Source organism: Pogona vitticeps, chromosome 3 (assembly GCF_051106095.1).
Source record: "Pogona vitticeps strain Pit_001003342236 chromosome 3, PviZW2.1, whole genome shotgun sequence".
NCBI lineage: Eukaryota > Metazoa > Chordata > Lepidosauria > Squamata > Agamidae > Pogona > Pogona vitticeps.
Genome location: NC_135785.1, coordinates 234,122,689 through 234,134,870, shown reverse-complemented (window position 1 = coordinate 234,134,870; position 12,182 = coordinate 234,122,689). Strand labels below are relative to the sequence as shown.

General features: G+C 39.8%; 1 protein-coding gene across 3 annotated transcripts in view; it reads left to right on the top strand.

Annotated features, from left to right (window-relative positions):
• LSAMP (limbic system associated membrane protein) overlaps nt 1-12,182 on the top strand; it is a 1,273,416-nt gene that overhangs the window by 201,884 nt on the left and 1,059,350 nt on the right. Inside the window, exon 1 of one of the 3 annotated variants that reach the window (XM_072993808.2) lies at nt 3,785-4,940. The exons of the other annotated variants lie outside the window; for them this stretch is intronic. Within the exon in view, the coding sequence (XP_072849909.2) occupies nt 4,929-4,940 (12 nt within the window). The 5' untranslated portion in view covers nt 3,785-4,928. Of the gene's footprint in view, nt 1-3,784; nt 4,941-12,182 lie in introns of those variants that run through there. 3 annotated transcript variants of the gene reach the window in all.

Here is a 12,182-nt window from a genome sequence, read left to right as displayed (position 1 = left end):
AAAGTGCTAACAAGTGCTAATTGGCAATTTCCACCTCTCTTTCTCCCTCCCTCCTTTTCAATTGGTCTCTTAAGTGCTCTAGAAAAAACTGTTCCAGTGCTGAGGTAGAAATGTTAAAAAACCTTAAAAAGAAAAAAAGAACAGGTTTGGAGATAAGGGGCACTTGATGGAGGGGACCTGAAAGTCCCTTTACCGCCCCTTGGCTTCAGACAATCTCACTGGCAGAAAGTCGACAAAAAAGATGTCAAATTGATCACAACAAACTGAAACCACCTCTGCCAATTAATAAAAAAGAGACAATTCCCCATTCAAAAATGAGCCCATGATGGGCATTCCCCACATCCACCTTTACATCATGTGGTCACTGGCCTTTAATTTGTATTTATCAGTGCCCAATCCAATCTAAATTGCAGGCCAATGAATGTAGCTGCCCTCTCGGTGAGGCTGATTCTGACCAATCCAGATAAGCTCCAAATACAATCAGGTGAGTCTGAATCAAATTAGATTAGTGTGAAACAATTCCACTCAACTGGCAGTCCAAACAGCGTGTCCCCAAAATGCTGGAAAACTGCACAGTAAAAAAGGGGGAAGACAGAGTGGAAGGGAGCAGAATGGGACATCCCTCATTGACCACAACGGCTTTCACAGGCAGGCAATAGTCCCAGTAGCAAAGTTTAATCACAGTTCCTGACTTAGTGAAAAATATTTTCTAACAAGTTCTATTGTTAGCAAAAGAAAGGTTTTTAAAAGATCTTAGAAGAACTTCATGGTAATTTGTGTTTGCGGTAGCTTGTGTTTCTCATTTCTTCTTCTTCTTCTCCTCCTCCTCCTCCTCCTCCTCCTCCTCCTTCTTCTTTTGTCTACACCAGCCATCAATCCTCCTTTCCTAATCGGTTCACACTCCAAAGCCATCCTTCCTTGCTTATTGTATTTGCTAATTATTTAAATTGATCTATGCATTTGCCTCATTTTAGTAGCAGCTTTATTAGTCAATGGTACTTTTTTATTTCTCCATTTTATCCCCTGCCCTTAAAAAAAAAAATCTGATTTGAATTTGAGTTCAAGATCTGTTGTTTAGCATGCTTCTTCTTCTTCTTTTTTTTTTTTTTGACTCTCTGTGTGACTAGGTGGGTGCATAGGTGAAAGAGAGGAAAAAGCAGCTTCATAGCATGTAGCATTGATATGTGGAGTTTATCAAGGCCTACAGATACGTATTCTAAAATCTGTTGATTCTTACATATCAACCTATTGGGAAAAGCAGAAAAGTTGGTAACTCAACTCAGAGGTTGTTCAGCTTACATTGCATGCTTGAACAACCCAGGCAAAGATATGGTGGCAGTCCATTAATGATGAAGAAACGTAGATAAAATTGGCATTTACTGCACTGACTGCTTATTGTCTGTTTAGCTAATACAGACCATCGAAAACTAAAGACTAAGAAAGGACTCAGTCCTTTCTGCCCCCATGTATTCATTTGGAGCTTGTTAGTTTCCTGGACAAGGATATGCTTTACACAGCTAAATTTCAAAGCGCAGAAAATAGTGGTACGTCATAAACTGGACAAAAGATCTCTTAGCAGCAGCTGTAGAAGTGCATGGCTATCATATCACACCCTTGGTGTTCAAAGCTTCTTAATAAACAGACTACATTAGATGTGGCCTAACAAAAAGAAACCAAGTGGAGGTGACTTTCTGGCATGCCATAAATACCTTTTTGATAGCCATTACGAAGCCATCTGAGAGGGCTTTGCCAGGTATACTTTCAGAATAATTCAAGATCACTGGTCCATCCTTTTCTTTTGCTTCCTGCTGCCCCACCCTTTTCTCATTTAAAATCAGTTTTGCAGAATTCACCAGAAGAAACAAAGAACTAACATTTATTGAAAAGAGTAGAAAAGACACAAATAATATAGGGGCTCATACATTAAAATAAGGCATTATCACAATCAGAAAGGAGAACAAAATGTCCAAGGACCTAATAAACGGCACAGTACATTCTCTATCTGCAAATTCCCTCCAGGGAGATGACTATATGTTATCAGTGCTATCTTCTTTGGCTATCATCCCTTGTGTGTCCATAAAAGCAGGCCCAGGGGAACCAGAAATTCTGTTCTGATCTTATATTCTAGATTATTCTTTTGCTTCAGAGCCCAGTTTTTCCGCCAGCTTTGCCGTTGTTTTCCTAAATCGGTGATTAAGGAACACTGCAGTGATTTAGGAACACTGTGCCAAGAAAGAAAAAATGATATGAAAGTTTTCCTGAGCATTGTTCTCAGAATATGTCAGGCAGGCCATTTACAAGTCAGACACAGAGAAAAAGAAAACCAAGATAGACCATCATAAAGCATTATTTCCTCAATGTTATTTTCTACAGATATTGGTATACCTAGGTAAAACCATTCTTTACTCCTAGGTAACATCTGCAATGTCAGGGTGAGTCAGTTCTAGGCAACCAGACACCCCCCCAGATGTTTTGTGTCACAACTCCCATCAGTCCCAGCTCACATGTCCACCAGTCAGTCAGGTACTTGTGCCACAAAACAGCTGAAGAGTACTGTACAAAGTTGACTAGCGTAGCCAGCACCTTTCAGAAAGAAGCACGCATCCTTCAGCAGTGGGTGGCAAAGCATTGGCTGTTCTAGCACTGTCTTGAAACATTTGTTTGTGACATATAAGGGGGCGTAACATAGAAAGTTCTGAGAGTCTGAAATTATGAGGAGGCAAAGGAAAGTAATAGCATATATGTTCAACTGGGAGTGGGAGACTGCATTTGTATCAGCAAGGTAGCGTTAATAATTTTGACTGAGTGGTAAATATTTGCATCAATGCCCTCTGCGTTAGAACAACACCAAGTGGAGAAGATACAACGTCAAGAAGGGTACTGGCCAGAGCATGGTATGCTTTGTTCCTCTCAAAGCTAGGCTCAACCCTGCCTAAACTTATGCTAGTATAGAACTGTTTTAACATGGAGTTTCTGGGTTTATTCCTCTAATTATTTAACACCTCAATGCAGGAAATGGGTTTTGATGCCTTTCAGATGTTATTAGACTGTTACTCTCATGACCACCTACCACTGACTGCTGGGATAGTTGCAGTTATCCACTCCTTCATTAGGGGCTGTTCTGCACACATGGTGGCTAGTACCATACAAATATTGTATTGCTAGTACTAGAGATGTGTGTGCGTGTGTGTGTGTGCGTGCGTGCGCGCGCGCACACACACACGCACACATGCACACACATGCACACCGGCCTGCAGTGTGCCTGAATCAGGGTGTATAGATTGGCGCCTTGTGCCACTTTGGAAGTCCTTGCTTTGCCAGTATTGTGCACTTCCAGTTCTCTGGGGAAGAATCCATTCCTGTCAATGCAAACAGCAAGTCTAGGTCACAGAGCGAATGGCACAGGACAGAAGGGGTTCTGGCCAGGCTGTTTGCTGAGCTGAACACTTTGTTCTATTTCTACTCCCCCCCCTCTTTTTTTTCTTTTCTTTTTTACAATACCAGGAAAACACACTCATTGGTTTTCTAAGGCACTACTGGGAAGGGACTTTTGAGGCATTTTTAAAAGGGCAATGATCTCTTTGATTTCTTCTTAAAAGGGCAATGTGGGAAGCTTGCAGTTTGCTACATTTTCTATCTTTTCTGTATCCTCACCACCATCCTTCTTTCCCCTAGATCTGAAAATTAGTAGTGCTATGATCGCAGATTAATCAATGACTTTGCAGCACAAAAAGCTAATTTCTGTGTTAAGGAGGATATTCTCCATTTCCTTTGCACCACCATGAGGCTGTTATGGAAACTTCAGCAGATCCAGATTACAGCGGCCAGATTACAGAGTGGTGTTAAGAAACATAAACATATTTCTCCCACCCTGGCCTCCCTGCACTATTTACCTGTCTGTTTCCATGTCAGCTTCAAGGTGATGGTGTTAACTTATAAAGCCCTAAAACGGTTTAGGGCCTCAATATCTGATAGAACGCCTCCTCCCGACAAGATCTGCCCATCCCATTCAATCTTCCCAGGTGGGGCGGTTGAGAGTTTTACCTCAAGAGAGGCCCCAAAAGAGAGAACAAGAAATCAGGTCTTCTAGGCAGTTGCTCCTCAGCTCTGGAACAAGCTCCTGCCGGAAATCCGCATGGCCCCTTCACTGGGAATTTTTAAGTGACTGTGAAAAACATGGCTTTTCCAGAAGGCCTTCCCAGATCTTAGAACATCTTAATTACAACACCTAATTACAGTGGGTGGTCTCAGCATTTATACTACCAATACTGCTGTCTCGCTTTATACTGTATTATTTTATATTAACAATTTTATTTAAATTGTTGGTTGTTTTATTTTTATTTTGTATTATCATGTTCATTGTTGGTATAGTGGAAGTTGTATTTGTCTAACACCAGAGTGGCTTAGTAGCCAGATGGGTGGTATAGATGCCGAATAACTAACTAAATACATAAAAATCTGGCCTCTTTCTTTCACGTTGGTAGGCAATGAAAAATGTGTTGACTTGCTTTGTTTTGCTGTGATTTCCTTAGTTAATGTGGAAAAAAAATGCAGAACCAAACAATTTCCATCTCAGGTTTGTTTCCAAGCCATTGGGAGGCAATGGGTTGGTGCTAGTAAGAGGAAGATTGTTGCCACCTGTGTTATCTTGTGGAATGCTGACCAAGATCTGTTTGATCATGAGCCAAAGTGGAGGCAGCCTGGCAATGAGTTTCAGCTGCCTTCTCTTGAAGGCATGCAAGCTCACCAATATTCCAGAAGGTTCTGATGAAATTGGGTTTGGATTGGCTGATGGGTGAGATCACTGCTACTGAGGTTTAAGGCATATACAAAATCCAGTGGAAAACTAAAATGGGGCTGTGTCTTAGTTGATCCTATGCCAGTGACAGCTGCACTGCAAGTTCAGAAATCTGTCTGCTGTTACTCTGATGTCCCTAACTGTAAGTATTTAGCTTTGGCTACTCATTCCTGTTTTTTCTCTGGTTATTCCCAAACTATTCTACCCTGTTTCCCCGAAAATAAGACCTAACCTGAAAATAAGCTGTAATATGATTTTTGGGATGATCGTAATATAAGCCCCACCCCAAAAATAAGCCCCAGTTAAGTAAAACCTCACCCACCACCATTGTGCTGTAACCAGAAGATGACATGATTGTATTTGAACAAATGTGGTTTGTTGTACATGAAAAAATAAAACATGCTCTGAAAATAAGCCCTATTGTGTTTTTTTGGAGCAAAAATTAATATAAGACCCTGTCTTATTTTGGGGGAAACGCAGTAAGTCTAGTTTTGTAATTTGACTTCTGTTTTCCCAGAGGCATCAAGTGCTTGAGTCTTTTACAGACTTACATCACCTTGCCCCCCTTCTCTCTCTCTCTCTCTCCCTCTCTCTCTCTCTCTCTCTCTCTCTCTGTAGAGAAGTCATTCCAGAAATGGAACAACCTTAGGGAGAGTGTTCCAGAGTCTGGGAGAAGTGACAGAGAAAGCCCTCTCTTGTGTCCCCAACAAAAATACCTGTGGAGATGGAGGGACCAAGAGAAAGACCTCCCTATATGATCTTAACAGCCTTTAGTGCAGCTATAATGCTATTGAAGTATATACTTACCATTGCTGCATTAAGTTACTGCTTGTGTTAGTATATAAAAACGTATATATTTCTTTTCATTCCTTACCTTAGTTACTGCTGATCTCCCCTTACCCTCCTCCAGTTTTGCCTTTTTATACTCTGCATGTGTACTTCAGAGAGTAAAGTCACAAGTGTTTGAAGATAATTTCCCCGTCACTAAGTGATTAATACCATAGTGTTAACCTGAAATGTACTACATGCTCCCATTGATACCAAGTGACCATTTATTTGTTATAAAGACTTAATTGGTCTATTATGAAACTTTATAAACTAAAGCCCATTTTCTTGATAACTTCTGGCATGGTAGCCGTTACTTAAGTTGCTGCATGCAGGTGTTCAATGCCCTTTCCTGGGGCAGCAGGAAGTTTTAGAAGCAGTACATGCTTGCCCTTGACCTGAATACAGCTGCCTGCATATGCCACACCACAAAGCAGCAAGTGTGATTTAAGTACAATAGGTTATAATGAGAATGGGTCAATAGGTGGCAAGCTCCATTATGTCAATCCATAACAGAACAAAATTAAAATGCTTTCAATTTTTAAGCTTTATTTCACATTTCCATCACTCTTATTTTTTTTTCCTCCTGCCTTTCATCAGTTGTAATGCAGGACACATAGGGCAGTTGTCGTCTTTGTGGCCATGCCTCTTTGGGGTAGGACAATGGCAGAAACGGCTACAGTACATACTTAGGGTACAGCGAAGTGCTGGAGATGATCAGAAACAATACTGCCATCCATCATTATCTCTATGTTCTGCCTGTGATGCATCCAAAATGCCATATACATATTTAATATATATGAAACATGCACCCTGGAGAAAAGAATCTGTGAGACAATTGCTATTGCTAAAATGATTATGTGATGCTACAACATTTTTAACAGCTATCACACTGTTCAGCTCTCTGAATATCAAAACAAGCCATTTGCTTATAGGCTTCTTTGTGGTACTGCTTGTGAAATGTGAACATAAAAACTAGTTTCTCATAAGAAATGATGGTGATGATGATGATGATGCACTGGAATAATTTTTTATTTTGCCCTGCAGCAACATTTTAACAATACAAAGTAGACTGGCAATAAGTTCTTTTGATGTAAAGGGTGGCCATGATTTCTAGGAGTGAGGGCGTGGTTTGCCACTCCTCCCTGTACAATTTGCCATACAACCTTTCACTAGCCCCTTTTCCTGTTTGGAATTCTCAAACAACTATTTCCTGTGCAGAGGAGAGACAGGCTACCCAAAAGTTTGAAGATTTATGCAAGAGGAATTGCACTTCCTAGAACCGCATGCTTAATGTGGCCGATGGTTATCCTGGTTGATGGTATTTTGGAAGTGCACTCAAGAAAAGTAGATTTTCCAAGCCCAAGGGAGGGAGAAGTAGTGGGGGGGGGGAGGTACTAACTGTTTATTTTGAAATGTGAATAATAAAAAAAGAATATATGAAAAAAGTATTCTTGCGTATTCCACAGCATCTCTGGTGCAAATCTCTTCCCAAGTTTGTTTTCAGCATTCATGTTGTCTGGTGATAAAACAAATTGTACACTGAGATGATCATTGGTTCCATTAGCTTATTTATTTTGTATCCCTGCTATTGTGGGCCTATTGACATGGATATTTGTCAATATTTCGCAGATAAACATGGGATAGCCAATGTGCTATGATGGACAGAGTAACAGGGTAGAACTCAGGAGACGGGGGTTTGTGTCCCCACTTGGCCATGGGAACTCAAGGGGTGGGTGGATGGTATGGAACTGGTAACAATGTTCCATAAGTATCTCACTTATCTTGAAAACCCTATTAAGGTTGCTGTAAGTCAGTTGCAACTTGATGGTACATAACACAAGCACAGAGATATGGAGACCAAACCTGCACCTTTCACATGTAAAATATATAGTTTACTGCAGGTCAATCTCTATTGGCATGCCAGACTATTGAGATATACATGTGTGGCTTCTGTAACCCAAACCAAATTGAATATTGTCTACTGCTACAAGTTATAAAGTATATGATTGTCTATGTTTTTAAGTGGTACTCTGTGTTCTCAAGAAAAAAAACACAAAATCCCAGACTTATACTCCATATGTATTAAACCAATACCAATCTTCTCAATTCTGTATGTAACACATGTCTGGGTACTGTAGTAGCTATAACATAGAAGCCACTTTAGATCAGCCAACCCTTATTGCACTGGTCTTACAGTAAGTGTGTTGTCTAGTTACTGACATGATTTCCACGATCAGTTTATAGTGCTGGTATTTACTGACTTTTAAAATCTTACTCTGCTTATTTTAATGGACTGATTTTACCTGTAGCCTACTCAAGTGTTAGGAGGGGCATTCGTGCTTAGATTTCTGCTCATCATTACTTGGGCCAGATACAGCATTTTCAGTAGCTGAAAGAAATCTACCTCTCTAGACCTTTTTGTTCCCAATGCTTTCTGTATTTACAATGCTTGTTTCAATAGTCTCCACTGTGCCTTTTGTTAGACATGTTGTAAGTTGACTGGGAAAGATTTTATCTGGAAAGGCACATTTATAATTGAGTGAAATAAATATACACAGAATTTCACTGGGAAGCACTGATGGTCAAGCTCCCATTGGCAGGATTCTATTTCTTGGTCACGCTCAAGAGTGACACAATGTTGGAAGAATGAGCTAGAATACTGGAAAGTGTTTTGAAATAATAATCAAAGGGAACAAAAATAAAGAATATGGACCACAGTACAGCATGATCATGAATTAAGAAAGAAAGGAAATTCACTAATTTCAGTATTCCCAACAAAGATGGAAGTGTGAACCTATTGATTTGCACTTAGTACAGTTTGGGCATATTATGTGACACCTGGTCTTTTCTGTATGTCGGTGGCTTTCCAACCTATGCATTACCATAGCTTTGCCTTGGCATTGTCAAGACTGTAGATTGCCCAGTGGTTTATGTAAAGCCAGAAGTTGAGAGTTCAGTTCTCCATAGTGCTACCTCATCAGGGGCTGGACTCAATGATCCATAGGGGCCCTTCCAACTCTGAAGTTCGAATATTATTATATGATAACAAAAGGAAAAGGAATAGATAAAGAAAAGAACCACTTATTTTAATTTAAATTAGAACTTTTCCAGCAACGAGAGAGTTATGAGAAAATGTAGAGTAATAATTTTGAGCCCTACAACTGAGGTCACACATTTATATCTGCAGCCTACAGAAATATGTTTCCAAGCCTCCATCAGATTTTGCGCGTGTTGGGAATTATTAGTGGGAAGTCTGGTAAGCATTGCTTTTCGTGTGTGTGTGTGTGTGTGTGTGTGTGTGTGTGTGTGTGTGTGTGTGTGTGTGTGTGTGTGTGTGTGTTTTCTCAATTTTCATTTGATTTGGAGGTGCTTTTGCTGATGATCTCTATTGCATTCCTAGCTTTTTTAGAATTATACTGTCAGGAAACTAGTCTTCCTATTTCCTCTTCCTCCTCATGTTGAAAAAGGCTCTCTAGGCTTTCATTGCCATGGTGACCATAGAGTGCTGTGATTGTTGACATGCACACTTCACTGTTTTGCAGCTACTGGGGAGAGGCTGGTGTAATTGCCTAACCTCCAAGCTAATCACTGGTCCTTTTCTGCTGTTGGCAAAAATGGATTTGCTTTTGTCATGCCAACCTCAGTAGAAGGCTTTGGCTGTTAGAATGTGCTAGGCAAGAAGGTGATGTGTGAGAGTCCTTTCAAAAATGAAATACATCTTGTTAGGGCTAAGAGGCCCTTCTGTGGTCTTTATTACTGAATAGGACTACAGTTGGTCCTCTATATTTAATGTGGACAATAGAGACAGCCTATTTCACACATAACAGACATTTCCCTCACAAGGGGCAGCCATTTTGATGGGAACTTACCCTTTGAATGAGGGTTGGCACAGTGATAGTGTAAAATGTCCTGCGAAATTTAATAAATTAAAACGTTTATTACACTGTTGTTTAGAAAATGTGGGTTGAATAACTAAGGAAACAAAGAAATTGTATTCTGAAAAATGTCAGTTATAAGTTGAATAATACTATTATGACTGGACATGGGAGATTTGTCTTGGGAGAAGAAGACATGGACGACGAAGACAAATCTTGCCAGCATGCCGGGAAGGGGGCGGGATGACAAGTCTCCCTACTCAGCCACTTAGTGGCTGGCTGAGCAAGGAGGTAGGGCAGTGCCAGCTGGGATACTGCTGCAATTGGCATGCAGCTAATGCTGCTGGCCACATGCGTTGTGCACCGCACAGTAAGTGAACCAGTGGGTACTGGGGGTAGGCATTAATCAGGTTGAAGACAAATCTCCCATGTCTAATTATTACATCACTAAAAAATTAAGGCTGTAAAAATATTTCTTTTTTTCCAAGTATAAGACCCCATCAAAAAATACGAACACTTCTTTTATGTAGCAGTAGTATTCAACCTGTGAACAAAAAAGTCATACTTGCTCTTTTGCATTAAAATCATTTTGCTTCTATGCAAAATACTGTATAAGGTTTTCAGCAAAAATGTTTTATGTAACGAAACGAAACATGGCCGTGATTTATTTATTTTTTTTGCAAAAAGTGCCAGAACACAAAAAATGCAGAATCTAACAACAAGAAGAATTAACATTAACATTTTTCATTCATGCCTGAGAACTAAACAAGCAAAGATTTACATATGTGCTTAAAACTCAGTAACAAGGAGAGATTTTAGTTATATTATAAAATTGCGCGCTCTAGACATGAAGCAAAAAGTCTTATAAACCTGACCAGATGCAGTAGTGATTGTATAATACCCCACCTTGGATTTTGAATATAATTTATATGTACGAATGCTTGCGCATGTAATATGGTTTGATGGGGATTTTGGGAAATCCAGGTTCAGATTTCAAGAAGAGCCATGAAACTCTCTAAGTGATCTTGAGCTGCTCACTCCTCCTCAACCTCACAACATTATTTTGTTGTGACTCTAAGCTGGGGAGGAAGGGAGATGTGTATATCATCTTGAGCTCATGGGAGGAAAGGTAAATGTAACTGATTAAAAAACGATTGTGGAACCTCACTGGCAAGAAGGATTGGTTTCTAATTTTGTTTTGTTCCCTTTAAATCTCAGATGTAGTCATGTGACAATATGACACATTGTGAAATAAATGCATAATGAGAACAAAAAGAAAAGTATTGTTTTACTTTGAAAGACTTGAAGATGCCATAATAGCAAACTGGCTTTGGTTTTGTTATACATGCAAATTTATCTCTTTGGAAATTGTTTCAAGTAAGTGCACCTGCCTGTTTATGTCTGTAGTTCAATAAATTCTGAAGGGGAATTAATTAATTAATTAATTAATTAATTAGCTAACTAACTAACTAACTAACTAACTAACTAACTAACTAACTAACTAACTAGTTAGTTAGTTAGTTAGTTAGTTAGTTAGTTAGTTAGTTAGTTAGTTAGTTAGTTAGTTAGTTAGTTAATTAATTAATTTACATTCCTGTATGTTAGAAAGCTGGTTCTTTGCTCTTTTTCTTTGAGTACACTTTTGGTTCTTTGCCTTCCACATTCTTGTTCAGCTTCAGGAATCCCATTTGAATTAAAAGGACTTTACCTAGGAATAGTTTATTTCAGTACAGTACTCCTTTCCCCAACCCTCACTTGCTGTTTTTCTCTTTCCTTAAAGTAGGTGACATGGTTTAAAAACAAAAGCACACAAAGAGACTAAGAATGCTCTCAAGAGGTTCTGTAATAGCTCCAAAGGCATCGAAGTAGGTACACAACAATTTCAAGCAGGCTGAGGGCAAAGGAAGGGCGGATTTGCAAAGATGAGTTCAGACTGTTGAAAAAACAAGAAAGCATTTTTTCGGTATGCTTCAAGGTCCTTGTAGAAGGTAAACGTTGTCCCTTAATATCCAGGCAAGGGGTTAAAGACATAGAAGGGAGAATTTACCCTATGACAGAATCCAACTGCTAACTTATGCATATATTTATAACTAATGGTGAAGAGGTAAAACACATTGCATTTAAAATAAAAGACTTTCACACTACAGTAGCAGTGAGCTGAGGTAACACATCCTGGCAGCAGAATTCCAGTGCCCCTTCCTCCATGGCTTAGTCCTGAGGAGCAGGACTAAGCCATGCATTTTGCCACACCAGGAAGTGTGTATAGTGGGCAGTTGGGCACTGGGTGGCGACACTTTTCCCACCTTGGGCAGTAAGCGAACTTGCATGACCCCTGTGAGCTGAATCAAATTCTGCCTATTTAGGTGCATTGACAACATAGACAACGGAATTCCCTCCGTACCATACCATTCGCGTATCTAATTGACATAATCATCATGGTGAACAATGGCATCTTCCTGATGCAACAAGCAATGTTCTTCTTTGTGGCCTCTGTGAATCCACTGTGGGTGATCTGAGCCTGCATGGAGCCTCTTCGGAATATTCTAGAGCTTCTCCGGTAGCAAAAAACACATTAGAATAGACCCTTCTCCCTCGGTATAAATACCTTGACACTAGGACTCTCCCTTCAGTTTCTTTCAACCGCCACATTGAAGAACCTCATATTTCTATCTTCTGTGAGT